The sequence below is a fragment of the Sinocyclocheilus grahami genome, unplaced genomic scaffold (assembly GCF_001515645.1).
Source record: "Sinocyclocheilus grahami isolate Dianchi unplaced genomic scaffold, SAMN03320097.WGS_v1.1 scaffold245.1, whole genome shotgun sequence".
Lineage (NCBI taxonomy): Eukaryota > Metazoa > Chordata > Actinopteri > Cypriniformes > Cyprinidae > Sinocyclocheilus > Sinocyclocheilus grahami.
In genome coordinates, this window is record NW_015505424.1 from 1,286,427 (window position 1) to 1,305,990 (window position 19,564).

Genomic DNA, 19,564 nt, shown 5'->3' on the forward strand with positions numbered 1-19,564 from the left:
GAGTGTTTTCAGCTCGTTTATTTTCATGTAAAAATACGGCATGCAGTTGCATCAAACAATGGTATAAACATCGTTCAATGTAAATTGTGATAATCGTAATTAACAATCGCAATTACAATTTCAAGGGAATAATCGACAATTATGATTTTTGTCATAATCGTGCAGCCCTGCCTCAGGCTGAAGAGAAAGTACATTTTATGACCGTACAGTAGAACGCAGAAGAAGAAATTTCAACACACTTCAGCAATAATAAAAGACTAATTTGTGCTTATTAGTACGGTTATCTTATTAATATCGAAGCTCAGAAGCTAATAGAATGGGATTAAATACATAAAGCATATTTGTGTTGTTTAACATTTCATTTTTGCAGGTTTGCGTCATATTCTGAGTTGCGTTATTTTTATTCATTTTGAGGAATACTGAATCTGCTGAACTGAATTCATTTTTTATGAAACCTACCTATATTGAAGTGTTGATAAAAAAGGAATGCTTTAAGCTAGAATAAAACTGTTTAAAAGTAGAGGCTCTGATCTTTATTTTGGTGTATTGCGTATTCAAATATTCATACAGCAAAATATACTGGAGGCCATGAAATTTGAGTGAAAACCATCAAAATCGCTGGTGGTGACTGGCAACTTTTTTTCAAAAACGCTGGATTACTATGGATGCATGATATTATCGGTACGTTATCGGAATCGGCCGATAAAGGCTTAAAATGTGAACATCTGAAAAACAATATGCCGATATGCCTTGCTGATAAGGTTTATTTACTTAGAGGGTGCTGTTGGCCTACTTGTAATAAAATGAAAGTAAAATACACAAATAACATTAAGATACTTCTGTTTCTGAATAAAAGAATCCTGTTTTGATTTAAAGGTCAGAAGCTATAGCTTACATGAATAAAATAACAAGCATGACACTTGTAAATTATGTAATTTAAACAGATGTACTGCGTAAAATGTAATATATTTTTTCAATGGATTATAAAAATGTACATATAAGGACCTCTAAAATATTTTTAGAACGTTTACAGCTCTTTTGCTTTTGACCATCTATTAATGTTAAATCCACAAATAAAATGTGTATACATTAAAGCAAATTACAAACAATGAACTAAACATTCCTTGACAGCAGCAGTGACTTAAAGGAAAAAAATGATACAAATAAATAAGAAGAGGAGGAAGAAAACACATACAGCATTGTCAAATAATACAACGGAATAAATCAAGGTTCCTTACTGAGCCGTTCATTTTCAATGTGTCCAAATACATAGTAACAGGTCTCCACCTTTGTATAAAAATGTCCAGTTTCAGTTGGAGTGTCATATATTCCATTCTATAAATAGATTCAAGTTTTTCTATCCACTGCGATATTTTTGGAGGGTGTGGAAGCAGCTTAATTTTAGTAGATGATACGGATCACAAACTGACCAGTACACCTCAGTCTCAGGATGAAATGCTCACTAGGTGTGTGTGTGTGTGTGTGTGTGTGTGTCAGACGAGTCGGGCAGCGGGCAGCCAGAGGGTCTGGATCTGGTGGTGTGTCGCGCTCCGGCCGGAGAGCTGTATGTGGAGGGAGAGACGTGGCGTCTGGACGAGTGCAGCAGCTGTACTTGTCGACAGGGAAGAGTGCTGTGTGACTCTGAATCCTGTCCTCCGCTTCTGTGTCACACACCTGTCCGGAGCAGAGACAGCTGCTGCTACACCTGTACAGGTACACACACTCTCACACACACACACACACACACTCACACACACACACTCCTTTGTGGCTACTTGAATATTTTAAGTAAGTGTCACTCAAAACAGTAAGTAAATTGTTTTAGTTGCCTTGAAAGTAGCTGTAACTTAATAAAACCTAGTAAGTATAACAACTAAGTAAAGATAACTAACTAAATCTAAGTAAGGTAAACTATTGGATTTTACAGTGCAGTTGCCAGATCTTGTATGTAACGCATCTTTCTCACATGATCGACGCATACAAATTTCAACCCATTTGTCCCCTCAACTTGGCAACCTACAGCCCAGTGAAGAAAACAGTGATCGCTGGTAGAAATGGGAGGAGAAGACTCAGGTGGCGCTCCAGTGAAAAAACCAAATATACATGTGAATTGAGATATAGCTTACACTTCAAAAGGCCTTGGTATAATTGGTTAAATATGAGCGCTGCAAGTTTCAAAGTCAGGTGCTTGCTGCTTGGTTTACTGCGGTTACCGGGGAAACGGCTATATTCCTGGCGAAAAGCACCACCTGCTGGCAGAGAATGAATTTGCATTTAGACCAAAGTTGTAAATGTGAACTGGTGGATCGACAAGAAGATAATGAATTATAAAACTCTAAAGATATAGCCTACACTAAGATATATTTATGTTACTAAATAAATAGAATTGTTTGATAATAATTGTTTAAATTAATATAAATGTAATATAAAAATTGTTACTTTTGACTCCGCCCCCCCGTCCCGTATTTTGGTACCCAAATGTTGACAGGCATGGGCCGACCCTGCGTTAAATATTTTTAACGCGTTAAACTGAAAAAATGAATCGCATGCATTAACGTGCAAATTTTGACCGCACTAGTTATTATGTGTTCATGTTTGTGTGTTTGCTCCCTGAAGACGATCTGGAGCCGCCGCGTCCCGTGAACAGCAGTCTTCAGGAGCTCTGCGTCTCCAGCGCTGGAGAAATCCTGCGCAGCGGCGACTCGTGGAAACCCAACGCCTGCAGCAGCTGCGTCTGCCGCGACGGGAACGTCCGCTGCTTCTCACAGCAGTGTCCACTCGCCGACTGCAGGGTCCCCGTGCTGCGCAAGGGCCAGTGCTGCCCGCAATGCATGCTGGGTACGTGTGTCTGCGCAGACTGATGAGCATCTGATCAGAGTATAATTACTATTACACAGTCTCGGCAAGCGCAGTATAAGATGCTACATTTAATAATCGGGATAAATAATTATTAATTTTGTTTTAGAATTAAATTTTTAGTAAGCGTTTTTAAACATTTTTATTATTTAAATTATTTTTAGTAAATGTTATAATTTGATTGAATTTAAGTTTGACATTATTATTATTATTTATTAATTAATGTTTTATTTTTTTCATTTAAAAATGGTACTTGTTTTAATTTTACATTTATTTTTATTAACTGATATATTTTGTTATTGTTTTTATTTTTGTAATTATTTATTTTAAAAAATGTTATATATATATATATATATGTGTGTGTTATATTTTTAGTATTATTTATTTCATTTTACATTTTCATTATTACATTTTTAGTGTTTTGTCCTAATTGCTTTTATTTTAAATGTATTTATTTTAGTTTTATATTTTTGTGATTCATTTTAGTAAGTGTTTTATTTTTATTATTTGTATTTTACATTTGTAATTTATTTGTTTTTATTTAAAATTATTTAAATTTTACGTATTTTTATAATTAAACTTTTTCATTTTACTTCTATGTTTTTATTCTGTTTATTATATTTTTTATTACGTTATATTTTGTTTCAATTTCTAACGTTTTGTTTTGATTGCTAGGATTTAAAAAATATGTAATATTTAACTAATTAAAATCAAATTAATGATTAAATACTTTATTCTTGTTTTTGTTTTTTAGCTATTTTATTTTTATAATTTTTTTGGTCATTTGTGAAATTTTTGTAAGTTAATTTTTTTTTATGATTTAATAAATTTTTGTTGTTAACAAACCCCAGTTTGGGAATCCCTGCATTAGAATACATGCGGCCTGATGTTTGTAAATCAGCTCCCGTGGCATTCGAACTTTCCTGCGCTATTTGTGTTTTTGTCCGTAAGAAATGAGCTGAATGATGATGATGTCGATCGTGCGGTGTGTTTGCAGAGATAACGAGCTCGTCAGCGCCGCTAATGCTGTCGACGGCCGTCACCGAGGCCTGGACCACCGCCGCTCCTCCGCGCCGCAGCGTCACACGTAAATACAGACACCATCACAACAATACGAGACGCAGCAGCCAATCAGAACAGTGCGAGGAAGATGCCAGCTGATCAGATGAGGGAATACAGTGCTGCAAATTTAGTTTATTTATTTTAATGCTTGATTTTTATTATCATTTTTTTCAGTAACGTAACTTTTTTTTTTTGGTTTAATTTTAATCCGTTTTAATTTTTAGTAAGCATTTTATTTTTGTTTTAAAACTATTTTAGTTTTACATTTGAATGATTAATGTTTAGTAAGCGTTTCATTTTTGTTAATCAGAATAAATAATTCTCAATTTTGCTTTTTTTTCATGTTATTTTGTTTAATTGTACATTTTTCACGATTTTAGTGTTTTATTTTGATTTATTTATTTTAGTTGTTTATGCATTTATTTTCGTTTTACATTTTTATGATTGATGTTTAGTGTTTTATATTTGTTATTTGAAAATTTTTATTTCACATTTATTTATTTATTAACTTATGGTATTGTTTTCATTTTAATAATATGTTTTGTTTAACATATTATTAAACATTTACATTTTTAAATATTGTAATTTAACATTTTTATACTTACATTTTTAGAATTTTTAGTAAGCATTTTATTTTTGTTTTAAAACTATTTTAGTTTTACATTTTAATGATTTATTTATTTTAGTTGTTCATGCATTTATTTTCGTTTTACATTTTTATGATTGATGTTTAGTGTTTTATATTTGTTATTTGAAAATTTTTATTTCACATTTATTTATTTATTAACTTATGGTATTGTTTTCATTTTAATAATATGTTTTGTTTAACATTTTTAAATATTGTAATTTAACATTTTTATACTTACATTTTTAATACTGTATTTTATTTTTGGTATTATTTATTTAATTTTAAATTTTTTGTGATTAATTTTGAAAATGTAGTAAGTTAGTAAGAAAAATTAGTAAGTGTTTTTTATTTATTTATTTTTATTATTTTATTTTACAATATTTTACAATTTTATGATACATTTTAGTAAGTGGTTTTTTTTCATTATTATTTCTTTATTTTAGGATTTTTCAGGATTTTATGATTAATTTTTACTAAGTGTTGGCTTGCGTTCGTCTCGCTGATCTGAGAACAATACGAGACGCAGTAGCCAATGAAAACAGCAGCAGCGTGAGGAAGATCTGATCTGATTGGACGAGGAATACAGTGCTGCAAATACTGCCATATTACAGGATCGATGGTTTGTGATGTCAGTGTTCTCTGGTCTAGATGGAGAAGGTCTCTCGCGGGACGTCCCGAGCCAGATGCAGATGACGCTCATCTACCAATCAGCGGCCTGGATTCTGGCGGGAATCCTGCTGGCTGTGTTCATCTTCCTCCTGGTGGCCATCCTGGTGAACTGCAGGAAGAACTGGGTTCAGATGTCCTGCTACGGCACGCCCAAGAAGGTGAGCGACTCAGAACTCGTTACCCAACAACTAACGACGCCATAAGAGCCGTTAAAGCTGGAATTAAGTATTTCAGCATACGAGTATCATATATCTACGGTGGCCGAGAAGTGCAAAACAAATCACAATTCTGAATTGTTATTTTGTTTTTTAGACTTGCATTTGCGTTTGTAATTTGTTATTTTGTTTTCAGAATTGTGATTTGTTTTGCACTTCTCGGCCACCGTATATATCATCATAATTACAAAAAACAGTCCTTCATTTGCAGCCCATTTAAACTCTCGTCATGTGACGCATTTCTGAGCAAAGCAACACATAATGAGAAAAAACTACTTTTCTTTAGTTTAACACCAGTGATGACGAAGCACTTGCAGTTAGAACGGGAATATTGATTTAAAAAATAGTCTGTTTTGATTTCATGTTGACTTTTTAAGGTTTTAATATATTTTATAAACCTATATTAAGGTTTTAATGTTCTTTTAAGATTAATTTATTTTATAAATTTTTTTGCACTCCCTTACAAATCTTTTTTTGCACCCAAAATAAATAATTTTTTTTGTTTATTTTTAGCTCCCACAACAAATAATACATTTTTTTCCACCCCAAAAAAAAAATTATATATATATATATATTATTTTTTGCACATCATTTTTTCTTTTTTATTAGTTTTTTTTGCAATCTCCTACAAATATTTTTTTTTTCTGTTATTATATTTTTTACACCAACAAATAATTAAAAAAAAAAATTTGCACATAATTTTTTCTTTTTTCTTTGTTTTTTTTTGGCACTCTCCTACAAATATTTTTTTTGTTTATTCACCAACAATATTTTTTTTTATTACTCATTTATTTTTTGTACTCCCCAACAAATCATTTATTTTTTCCACCCCAACAAATATATATATAATTTTTTACACATTATTTTTTCTTATTTGTTTATTTTTTGCACACCTCTACAAGATCACCTCAATCTTCCTCGCATGCTTCTTTCCAAATAGAGCTATTCGACTCATCTTATGAGCACAATATATATGGCAGGAAATCCAGACGCAGTGATGTGAGTTGTATTTCTGTCCTGTGTGTCCGTCAGACGGTGATCCTGCAGAAACACGTGAACAAGAGTTCTCTCGTCTACATGGAGCCGTCCAGAGAGAGTCAGTTCCAGAGCGTGAAGAGCGGAGAGCGAGTCTGTGTCCCGCGCACTAAACTCACTCACGGACACGTCCAGCGCTAGCGTCAGAGGCCAGAAACTCCACCGAACATCCCAGTACTGTGATCACCTCCTGCTTTATTCCCTGTTTTTATGATGTTCGGAGCGTCCAAACTAAACAGGACCACAGAAACGAAAGAAAGAAAGAAACAAACCAAACGTTCAGGAACCAGACGGACCTTCGGAGACCAGAGAAAAGAGATCTGCACAGACGTGTTTCCTGGCCTCTCCAGTCTGTTTATTCGTTTCTATACGCTCAAGTGTTTTACTTGTAGTTTGTTGTTAGTCGCTTGTAAGCCTTGTGACTGAACATTGCTGTATACACACACACACACACACACACACACACTCACATATATATATATATATATATATATATATAGAATTAATAAATATAAAATATAAATACATATACACTACCAGTCAAAAGTTTTTGAACAGTAAGATTTTTAATGTTTTTTAAAGAAGTCTCTTCTGCTCACCAAGCCCGCATTTATTTGATCCAAAATACAGCAAAAACAGTAATATTGTGAAATATTTTTATGGATAGGTGTATTCATATTTTATATTTCTATATTAAAATAAATGTTTTATATATAAATATTAGTATTTATATATAACTGTGATTCAATATAAATGTATTTGCTTCTCAAGAAATCAGTTTTTGGCCCTAGTTTTGTAGGGAGTTATATTCATGTCCATAAAGTTTTTGTTTTCATTCATTCGATTGCGCTCTCTGTTAAACCGGCTGTTTTTGATACTGTATCTTTAAGAGATATGTAAATGAGCTATTGATCTTTATCAGTCAATAATGGTTGTGATGTCATTTTTGCAGTTTAGTTTCAATCAATGGGCTGAGGAAGATATTTTGCATTAAATATGGGACTTATTAGAGGAAACACTTCAAGTTCATTTAGTATTGAGATGGATTCTCACTTGAACTGATGCAGCTTCGTTAGCATCATTAGTCTGAATCAATTACATGATGATTATAGTTGGTTTGAGTCCGAGTCGCTCGCAGGGGCATTACAGCAAATGTACAAAAACCATAAAAATAGTAGAGCAAAGTATCTTATTTATTTTTTCACATTTATTTATTAATCCTAAACTCTAGCGAGTGGCTGATTTCTGTCTGGTGTGTGAAGTTGCAGAGAAACCCAAAGCTGCTGTACAGATTTTATAAACCGTCTGTCTGCTTTATATCAGCTATTATTTATTTGAGCTTTGTCACGAGTCAATATGATCCAATAGATGATCAGCTGTAGCATACACACTTGTTTTTGGAATAAAAGTGAATTGTGTGAATGTTTGTTAAGCCTAATTATTGTGTTCAAGTCATTTTGACCTGGATTTTCTTTTTCCTGAAAATGCTAGTTAATATTTTCGCATTGGGCTGAAACTTAAGGACTTTGCAACCAAAAAATCTGATAATATTTGAAGAGTTCATTTGCAAAAACAGATAAATCAGTGTTTAAAAAAATGTTCAAAAATCATGTTTTTTTTATCCTGCATTCCAATTATTATCATGATTAAATAATAAAAAATACAGCTAACTAACACAAAAACATGATAATAACAAACATGATTTATGAAAATAAAAACAGAATTAGTTATTTTTTTTGCAAATAAACTCTTCATTTTGTAATTTAATAAGCCTACAAATATTTCTTATAAATTTCTCGTTATACTTTACTGTTGGCAAATATTGGCTTCAATCTTTTCATTAACTTTTCTTTAAATTAGCACATATTTTGTATATCACATAAAAATTATATATAATTTTAATAAATATATTTACAATATTTAAAATGATTAATCAGATCTTATGAACATTGACAATTATCCACAAATGTTTTGTTCACTCAAAATCTGAGGCACATGAAAGCTGAAATAAAAATATCTGATTAGGTGAATTTTTTAGAAATATTGCCCTGGCAATTAAACCTAATTAGTAACAAAAACTAACATTAAAAACAACAAAAGAAAAAAAATTTAAATATTAAAAGTGAATTCAAAATACTATAACAGTAATAAGAATTTTAATACAACTACATTCAATTTTGCATGTTTAAAAAAAAAAGCAAGACCACACGTGATACAGGAAAATATTTTATTTCCTTCAGTTGTGGACTGTACAGTATTCAATCACGTGATTTCACAGGAATCGTTAATAATATGATTGATGACTGGACCCTTCAGATGACGCTCATCAGCCTTTGGCATGGAATCCGCTTGGTTTAACGACAGAATCTGCAAAGCTTTAAAATGCAGTGAAATCAGAGATCAGAGCAGGATCTTGTAATAATCGTCTCTGTAGCTGTAAAGGACCACCACAGCCACCCTGAAAACACACAGAACAGCTCAAACTCAGATTCCACAGCATGCTGAACAAATCAAGACAACATGATATTTGATTTCTTCAGTTCTAGACTTTCAGCATGACGTCGTGAGATTTCAGGAATTAAAACAAGAACCAGTACGTTTATTTTCCTTGCCAAAAAATTAGTTTCAGATCTGTTACTCCTGAGCTTAAAAAGACTGACGTTAGTCCTTCAGAATAAAATATTTAAATGCTATTTTCTATAGAAGATTGATTCCGCAGAAATAAAAACCACAAACTTGCAATTTTGAGAAAAAAAATGTCAAAAATATATAGATGTTGTATTAACTCTCAATTCTGAGAAGCAAAGTCCAAGTTGTGAGAGATAAAAACGTGAGGGGGAAAAAAAAGAGGAAAGAAAAATTCACCATTATCTGTTGTATTTTTTTTTTATTCCGTAGGAAGAAAGAATACAGACAAGTAAACCCAGAATTACGAAAAAATAAGTCAGGATTGTGAGTATATTAACTCACAATTGTTATAAAAGATAATCCAACTGAAAAATAAATCAGATTTTCTGTAAACTCGCAATTGTAAAAAAAACAAAGTCTGAATTGCGAGTTGTAAACTCAGATTGTAAACTCAGATTGTAAAAAAAAAAAAAAAGTGAATTGCGAGTTGTAAACTCTGTAAACTCGCAATTGTAAAAAAAAAAGTGAATTGCGAGATGTAAACTTGTATTGTAAACTCGCAATTGTAAACAAAAAAGTCTGAATTGCCAGATGTAAACTCAGATTGTAAACTCGCAATTGTAAAAAAAAGTGAATTGCAAGATGTAAACGCGGATTGTAAAAAAAAAGTGAATTGCGAGTTGTAAACAGAGATTGTAAAAAAAAAAAAATTGAATTGCGAGATGTAAACTCAGATTGTAAATAAAAAAAAATTGAATTGCGAGATGTAAACTCAGATTGTAAATAAAAAAAAATTGAATTGCGAGATGTAAACTCAGATTGTAAACAACTGTAAAAAAAAAGGTTTTAAATCTGAATCTAGTGAGATCAAAAGTTGCAATTACTGTTTGTTGTTGTTTTTTTGTTTTTTTAATTCCATGATGGAAACAAGCTTCCAGAATGGTCTTATTTTCTTATTAATATCTTGAATTCTTAAATAGTATCTCTCTTCTTCTTAAGAATGTGACAAAACTCAAGAAAAATTCAAACTCTTGAAAAGAATCTTAAAAAAACGTATTAAAATTATTATCGTCTTAAATTCCCAAAGATGAGATGTTTACTTCATTGGATTGTTTCAAATATTAAGCATTACAACATAAAACTGGCTCCATATAATACATACGACTACTAAATTAAGTAAATTAAATTAAACTTTCATCATCATATTAACATTTCATAAAGAGATTTTAGCGGGGATTTTGGATTTCTCTTTTTATCACTCAATTCAGAAAATATTGTCAACAGACAGAAAACGAACACATTTTCACCATGTTTATAGGTGTAAAATATTTAAATCGGTGAGAACGAAATATGAACAAACATTCAGAATATAGAGTCATTTTGGAGAGTATCACAATGCATACAAACGCTTTCCCCCAAGCATAAAAAAATGCTGATTACGTTCATGTGCATGCTTATAAATGACAAAAACACAACTAAATACTAAAGAGATAGTTCACCCAAAAATGAAAGAATGACTTTCTTTGTTCTGTGTAACACAAAAGATGATGTTTTGAAGAACACTGGGAACCAAACACGGGACCCCATTGACTTTCATTGTACGGACAACAAAAAACATCAAATTATCTTTCATGTTCCAGAAAAGAAAGAAGAGCATTACAGTTATTGATGCTGGAAAAGCAGCTCAGTACCGTTTGGAGATCTTGAAGTGGTAGATCTGCTCGCAGATGCATTTGAGGTAGCGCTGTTTGGGCAGCCGAGAGAGAAGCGTCTTCACGCTGATGTTGAACTGCTCCTCACCATCAAACTGAGAGACAAACAACAGCAGCCTCAGCGTTAAACACTCCAGTTAGCACACAACGGATGAGGAATCGTATCTGAGACACGCATTCAGGGGTAGAAATCACGAAATATACAATATGCATATGTTGAGACTTAAAACTGACCTATTTCTAACATTATTGGGAGACATGGAAGGAGTACTGTAATTATGAAGGTTGAATGTTCTAGATTAGAAAGTCTCTTCTGCTCACCAGAGCTGCATTTATTTGATCAAAAATACAGTAAAAACAGTGAAATATTATTGCAATTTAAAATATGTTTTCTATGTGCATGTATATTAAACTGTAATGTATTTCTGTGATGCGCAGCTGTATTTTCAGCATCATTCCTCCAGACTTCAGTGTCACATGATCTTCAGAAATCAGTATAATATGCTGCTCTGCTGCTCGAGAAACATTTCTGATTATTATCAATGTTGAACACAGTCGTGCTGCACAATATTTCTGTGGAAACCGTGATACGTTTTATTTTCCAGGATTCACAGATGAACAGAAAGTTCAAAAGAACAGCATTTATTTGAAATAGAAATCTTTCATAACATTATAAATGTCTTTACTGGCACTTTTGAGCAGTGCAAAATGGTTTTCATCATTGATAATAATCAGAAATGTTTCTGGAGCAGCAGATCAGCATATTATACTGATTTCTGAAGATCATGTGACACTGAAGACTGGAGGAATGATGCTGAAAATACAGCTGCGCATCACAGAAATACATTACAGTTTAACACATATTCACAGAGAAAACAGCTGTTTTAAATTGTAATAATATTTCACTATTTTTGATTAAATAAATGCAGCCTTAGTGAGCAGAAGATACTTCTTTACTTCGTTTTATCTCCTTTTTTCCTGCATTTTTAAAATGCTAAAACAAACATCTTAAAAAATGAATAATAAAAACACTTTCATAATAACTCGGTGTGTGTGTGAGTGTTTTCCTGGTGAATAACTGAAGGCCTTTGTTCTGTGAGAGCTCATGTTTGTTCCTGGTTAAACGACATGAACAGACTGTTCTTCTTGTTGCAGTGACTCATGTTGATGGAGAGGGTTTCCCTCATCATCCTGCTGTCAGCACACAGAATCCCTCTGTCTTCCACTTTACGTTTTCCACTGGAATGCCATTCATTTACTCAGAATAGCTCATAATAATAGCGGTACAAACCTCGAGGGACAGGAAGTTGATGAGGGTTTCCTTGGGCAGATCGACCTGCGGAGGAATGCGACAGGAGAGATTGTGAAGGTCAGGTTCTCAGACACAATGGAGGCTTATCTACAGAAACCCGCAGACGGATGCAGTGCCATGCAAAAACAGCGTACCAGTCAACAGGAAGGGCTCCAAATGTGCCTTAACAGGGTAAAAGTTGGAGTAAATACACCACCGAAGAACCATGAGAGGAAACGAGCTGTGTGTGTGTGGCGTTAGTGTCTTTGTTTTCACATCAGCGCATCATGTTTTTTCTGTTATCGCTCTTTAGATGTCGATCAGAGTGTCTGGAAAGTTTAAGGTGGTTCTACTTCCTCAAGTTCTTCCTTGAGTTCTCGTGGTTCTTAACTTGAGATTTTGGCTCGGGGACAAACTCATATTTGAACCCATAACTCTGGGTTAAGAGGAGTTTTGTAAACTGTGTAACAACAGAGAGAGACACCAAACCACTTCATTCCCCACAAAACCACTAAATTAACTAAATATGCAAGCGGTGAGAATCTTGATGTTTATGCTTCTCAAAACAGTTCATCATTTCACTGGGAAAATCTAAATGCTATGAGATTGCTAAATGAGTAAATTAATCTAGTACAGCACATCACTGGCAACGCCAAGGTCATGGGTTCGATTCCCAGGAATCATGCATGAACTGATGCTGATACCAATATCTTATAGAGAGCCGAGGCCGATATAAAGCCGATATATATATGATTTTACACTATTTAATTTAAATAAGATGCATAAAATTGCTGCAATGAAACTGAGATTCATATTTATTAAATTAGAAATAATTGTACAATGAATCAATATGAAAAAAAAATTAATAAACAGATTTGCACTTCAGTATCTTCATTCTGTAACCTTATTACAGTATTTTCACAAATAAAAGCATAGTTAAAAACACAAATAAAAAGGAATGCATGAACTGTTCAAATGTACACTAGTGGTCGACCGATATGTTTTTTTTTGACGACCGATGACGATATCTTAAGGAGCCATTTGCCAATATGATGCCGATATATATGATATAACACTATTTAATTTAAATAAGATGCATAACTATTGCTGCAATGACATTTAGATTCATATTTACTAAATTAGAAATAATTAATTGTGCAATAAATCAATATGAAAATAATTTGAACTTGAGAATTTTTTTTTTTTTACAGATTTGTGCTTTACCATCTTCATTCTGTAATAATATACTAGTATTTTTCACAAATACAGAAATAGTTCAAATACAAAAAAAAAAGGAATGCATGAGCTCACCAAATGCACACTAGTGGTCTACTGACATGGATTTTTTTATGACCGATGCCCGATACCGATATTTTAAAGAGCAGACAGCCGATAAAAAGCTGATATAAACGATATTACCCTATTCAATTTAAATAAGATGCATAATAATTGCTGCAATTAAATTTAAGATATTTTCTAAAGTAGAAAATTAATTGTAAAACGAATAAATATGAAAAAAAAAACATTTATGCTTTCGAAACTTCTTGTTTTTGTAATCCTATTATTGCATTTTTCACAAATAAAGAAAGTTAAACACTATAACCAAGTGCACTCAGTAATCTGATAAGTTTGTGCAGACTGGCAATCACATTTTCTCAAATAAAGTTCAGGCAACACTAATTTAATTAAATCATCGGTGCCGATATTTAAAAAATGCCAAATATCGGTCATGGCAATATAGTGGTTGACCACTAATGTATACCTTGTTGCAGCATTCTTGTCACTATCAAAATAATTCCCATCACTGTCAAAATTAAAGCCGTTTATGATACTTATCGGCCACGCAGAAAAACTATTAAAACCGATAATTTAAAAAAAATACAAAATATCGGTTGTTATATTTGTTGATTACTAATGCATACATTGAATGGATGCAAGTTGCTGCATTCTTCGCACGTTCTGATGCCAATTATTTAAAAATGGCAAATATCGGCAAGTACGATGCAAGTCACTTTGGATAAATGCATCTGCCAAATGCATCAGTGATGATATGAGAGCAGGAAGTGACATCATATACTCACAGCCAGCACTTCAATGTCGTTGCTCTTGTTCTGTAAGTTGCTGCTCAGATTCTGCAGTCGTGTCTGGATCTGAAAGACAGGACTTCTCTCATGCTCATAATGCAAATGGACAGAAAACAAAAGCTTTTCATTGTATGTAATAAAGCTGAGCACAGAACAGCAGGGGTTCAGATTCGCTGGCTCATCACTAGACGGGGCTGAATCATTACTTCAGACTGTCCCGAGGACTCACGCATGCTGAATTAAACACCAATTGAGCTGAATCAAACACTGGATGCTTCTCATGGGGTCACAGATTCAAGACTTTCTCCATGTTTGATTGTGATGGAGCGTGAAAACTTTAAGGGGAAATTTGGCCAAAAGCAACACTGGGATTTATTGGGGATTAAGCGTGTGTGATTGTGAGGGGAAGGACATTCTCTACAGGCCTTAAAGGTACAAGATGAGGAAGAAAGTGTGTTTCCCATTGTGCTGACCTGCGTCTCGTATCTCCGTCGGGAGCTGGCTGAGATTTTCTCAGGCGGTATGAGGTTCACATTCATGGTGTTGCTCCCGTGTGACTCAGACAGACCTGATGGACACCAAACACATGAGAAGATAGAAGCATGATGCTTCATTCAAACATCTGTTGGACAAACCTCATTTATTTTCTTTCAAGGTTTTAAATGCAGTATCCACCAGAGACAAATAAAGCGTGAAGTACTACACAACACTGAATCACTGTGTGCCTCAATAATGTTTTAAATGAATTAATAAAGCAGTAAGCCATGATTTTAGATCGTGAACGATTAAAATTGTGTTTCTATGAGACTTCAAACAGCTGATAAAAACATCACAAGTAATCCACAGCACTCCAGTCCATCAGTGAACATCTGGAGAAGACAAAAGCTGAAACTAATCCAGCATTAAGATGTTTTTAATGTCTAAAATACGAGTCCGTAATCCATAATAACGCTTCCTTCAGTGAAAAAGTGGTGTGGTCTGAATCAGGAGAGAAATCTGCACAGATCAAGCAGCGTTTAAACAGTTCTAAACAGCCCAAAAAAGTCTTAATGCTGGATTAGTTTCAGCTTTTGTCTTCTCCAGATGTTAACTGATGGACTGGAGTGCTGTGGATTATTGTGATGTTTTTATCAGCTGTTTGGACTCTCATTCTGATGGCACCTATTCACTGCAGTGAGCAAGTGATGCAATGTTACATTTCTCCAAATCTGATGAAGAAACAAACTCATCCTAATCTCGGACGGCCTGAGGGTAATTTACATTTTTGGCTTTAAGATTTTGGTCACCCTTACTTTGTCTTGATTCTTCACGTTTTGTCATGTTGCAGAGCGAAATTTTTTTAAACAGGAAAATTAGTTTGGGTTACTGCTCAATAACTTACGAAATAGGCCTAAAAACCAAATGAAACCGAATTATGAGACAAGAATGCGGATCGCGATCCTGCCTGAAAAACCTGTACCTGAGTTTCCCAGTAATGATCCCTTTGGATTCTGGAGAGAAGCACTCTCGGAAATCTCTCTGATGGGCAGAAAACACAGCATTAGATGTTTCCCCTGGACTCTGACACATGGTTTACGGTTGTAAACGTCAGCGTCTGTCACCTGTTTCTCTCTTCGGAGAGTTTGGTCCGGCTCTTTTGGATGAAGTGATCGACTAGTTCCGACTCGGGGATTCTCTTCTCCGACTGACGGTCTTTCTCAAAAGACTTCACCTGACGGGAAGAGAGCGTGTCAGATCAGCGCACTCTTTAGTGTCTCCAGCGCAGGTGTTGATGTGATTTACCTTCAGGTAATGTCCTTCTTTATCAGACACCAGCACCATGAATGTGATTCCAGCTTGTCTGCAGTGCTCCAGAAGAGCTTCCTGTGACTGTAGCACAAATGGAGAATAGTTATCTTCATTACAACAGAAAAACACACACATCTGACTGCATTCATTGGAGCGCATCAGGGCTTATTAGTCTCGTGTTGTCAGAAATTGACGATCGGTTGAAACTTATTCTGCCCGAGATCCACCCTGGAATTTAACGACTGTGGTTTGGAGTTGAACATAATAATAAAAAATAATGACTTGTGGTTCAGTAAGGGAGGAATCGCTCTGACGGAATCGCTTCAGTCAGTCAATGACACTGATTTTCTTTAGTCTTGGATGACATTGGTTTCCATGCTTGTTTCGCAAGAATTAGTGAGAACGTCACAACTGACGGAAATATGTATTGTCTGCTTACTGTCTTTGTATTTATTTCATGGCATTTCAATTTATTTGATTGATGAATGCTTTATTATATGGAACTAGTTCCCTTTCAGTCGGTCACTCTCGACGTCACGTCGGAGGACCAGACGAATTGGGATCTCGCTTAGAGGGACCAATCTACTTCGAGTGTAAACTAAACGAGCCAATGCACATTGGCATGCGATTATTGCATCCAGCTGCTGCTGATCACAGTGTGAGTATAAGTAGGCAGAAGGTGCAGCGCATATTCAGCTTTTCGCTTCAAGCAAGAAGCCCGGAGACGGGCGACCCAGAGGTGGAGGGACGTGCTCTTCAGGAGATGGTAAGCACACCACTCCCTCCCCCAGAGGAGGGCCGGGCGGAGAATCTTTTTCCACCAATGACCTCTCGGTCGGTGGTACCCAAATTCTCGACAAAGAGCAATTCCTCTATTTCTGGGTCCCCAGAGGGGACGGGGGGTTGTGGATGATCTAGTGCGTATCACACTCACCCTCCTCTCTCGCCAGTGAGCAGCAGTGGGCGGATCGGGAGGACGAACCAACGGACTACCCACGCACCCCTCTGCTCGAACGCAGGTCAGTGTTACACACACCAGACCCCACCTCGGACCGGCTACGAGAAAGGGATTTGGCTAATGAGAATGGCTGCATCTGCTAAATCTGATTCGTTTATGGATGTGACAAAATTAACACAAACTAACCAAACAAAGCAAATATGTTTTTAGACCGGGACGGAACAACATCTCCTAACAGCGTGTGAACACTGACCTGCGAGATGTCATAGACGATGTCTGAAGAGACTCCGGCCGCCCAGAGTTTCTGAGTGACTTTAATGGCTCTGCTGGTGGAGGACTGGCCCACAGGAAGCACCAGAACGTCACAGGAGCTCACAGGAGGCTGACAGACAGAGACGGAGACGGAGAGATGAGACGAGACGCAGCGCATCTGAAGCCTGCATCGCACTGCTGTGACACTCACCGCTTCCTCCAGACTGGCCACAGCCGAGCAGATCTTATCCAGAGCGATGCTGGCGCCGACCGCCGTCGGGACCGGACCGGACACCGCCGGCCCGTGAAACTCCATGATCTGTTACGGAAAACCCAAAGCATCAGTTGTTTATAAGGCTGTCAAAATAAATGCATGCATCGCGAATCGAGAAATGATTCCGCATTAGGGTTGGGTATCGTTTGAATTCCTAGTTTCGATTCCAAATATTTATATAACAATAACAATAATAATACAAAATAAAATATAAAAAACGAAACAAATACAATATATTACTATTGTAATATTTCATTGTAAAATTTATTTAAAAATCAAGTGTTTAAGAAAAATAATATACTATAATAATTTCATTTTGACATTACAACTGTAAAATTACAATACTAATATATATATATAGCTGTCGTAAATTCTACATTTTAAAACGTTAAACTATCATTACAACCGAGATACTATTTTAATTTTTATTAATATTTTAAATGTTTAAAATATAATTTCCATTTCAAGTTTTAGTAATTTTAGTGATTGCACATATTACATGAAGTTAAACTAAATTAAATTGAGACATTTGCCTTGGCAACTAGCTGCAGTAAAATAATTTTTTTATCTTTTATTGTATTTCAGTTAACATTTATTTTATTTCAAGTAACAAAAGTTTTTAGTTAACTATACTAATAATACTAATAATAATAAATAATACACTTTAACAAAATAAACATGAAATAGCTAAATAAAAAAAATTAAAAAAAATAAAATTATATATATATATATATATATATATATAAAAAATTTAATTTCACTTAACGCCTATTTTATTTAAAGTACTTTATTTATAAACTATACTTATAAAACTTATAAGTATAAATTTATTTTAGTGTAAGTTAAACAACCCTGGACGAAAAACTGCTTCACTCTGAAACACGTAGCACATATATTTATTTAATTAAATCACAGCCTAAGTCACATTGTGATTTTGGTTTTATTTTGATTAATCGTGCAGTCCTGGAAGGAAGAATATTGAATACCACACTCATTTCATATATCACTTCTACACTGTCCTATACTAATAAATATATCACTTCTACACTGTCCTATACTAATAAATATCACTTCTACACTGTCCTATACTAATAAAGTCAAACGATGCCAAAAATAAGTCCGCCTGACCTGTAGTTTAATGGACAGTTTCTTGAGGAGACTCATGACTTCTTCTAGATCTTTCTGGCCCTGTTTGGCCATCTGAGCGACGGCTGAACTCTTCTGTTTGGTGAGCGAGTTTATGAGAGGAAGCAGCTCCTGCAGGTCACCCTTCTGCTCGATGAACTTATACAGCGTCTGCAACTGATGTTTTAAACAAAAGACTTATTTGAGTCACGTGTGAACAACATAAGCCTTTATACACACACACACACACACATATATATACAGTGGGGCAAATAAGTATTTGATACACTGCTGATTTTTCAAGTTTTCCCACTTACAAAGAATGTAGAGATCTGTAATTTTCATCGTCGGTACACCTCAACTGTGAGAGACCGAATTAAAAAAAAAATCCAGAAAATCACATTGTATGATTTTTTAATAATTAATTTCCATTTTATTGCATGAAATAAGTATTTGATACAATAGAAAAATAGAACTTAATATTTGGTACAGAAACCTTTGTTTACAATTACAGAGGTCAGACGCTTCCTGTAGTTCTTGACCAGGTTTGCACACACTGCAGCAGGGATTTTGGCCCACTCCTCCATACAGGTGTTCTCCAGATCTTTCAGGTTTTGGGGCTGTCGCTGGGCAACATGGAGTTTCAGCTCCCTCCATAGATTTTCTATTGGGTTCAGGTCTGGAGACTGGCTAGGCCACTCCAGGACCTTGAAATGCTTCTTACGGAGCCGACATACACATACACACACATATATACACACACATATATACACACACGCACACACACATATACATACACATATATACATACACACACACGCACACATATACACACACGCATATATATATACACACACACATATACATATACACACACACACACACACATATATACACACACATATACACACACACACACATATACACATACACATACACACACACACACACATACACACACACATACACACACATATACACACACAC

At 34.7% G+C, this 19,564-nt stretch overlaps 2 protein-coding genes across 2 annotated transcripts in view; one reads left to right on the top strand and one right to left on the bottom strand.

Moving 5' to 3' along the window:
• The first annotated feature begins 669 nt into the window (after positions 1-669).
• LOC107598146 (cysteine-rich motor neuron 1 protein-like) lies at positions 670-6,930 on the top strand. The gene is made up of 6 exons (XM_016289419.1): positions 670-681; positions 1,467-1,713; positions 2,617-2,838; positions 3,854-3,943; positions 5,195-5,373; positions 6,463-6,930. The coding sequence occupies exons 1-6, from the start codon at positions 670-672 to the stop codon at positions 6,604-6,606; spliced, it is 894 nt and encodes a 297-aa protein (XP_016144905.1). The 3' UTR covers positions 6,607-6,930.
• A 1,760-nt stretch (positions 6,931-8,690) lies between these two features.
• eif2ak4 (eukaryotic translation initiation factor 2 alpha kinase 4) overlaps positions 8,691-19,564 on the bottom strand; it is a 77,147-nt gene continuing 66,273 nt past the window's right edge. The window contains exons 27-37 of the mRNA XM_016289420.1: positions 18,581-18,754; positions 17,390-17,497; positions 17,180-17,308; positions 15,963-16,049; positions 15,782-15,891; positions 15,640-15,698; positions 14,654-14,748; positions 14,178-14,246; positions 12,097-12,141; positions 10,785-10,900; positions 8,691-8,923 (exon numbers count right to left, since the gene is read on the bottom strand). Coding sequence (XP_016144906.1) covers positions 8,866-8,923; positions 10,785-10,900; positions 12,097-12,141; positions 14,178-14,246; positions 14,654-14,748; positions 15,640-15,698; positions 15,782-15,891; positions 15,963-16,049; positions 17,180-17,308; positions 17,390-17,497; positions 18,581-18,754 — 1,050 coding nt within the window. The 3' untranslated portion in view covers positions 8,691-8,865. The remainder of the gene's footprint in view (positions 8,924-10,784; positions 10,901-12,096; positions 12,142-14,177; positions 14,247-14,653; positions 14,749-15,639; positions 15,699-15,781; positions 15,892-15,962; positions 16,050-17,179; positions 17,309-17,389; positions 17,498-18,580; positions 18,755-19,564) is intronic.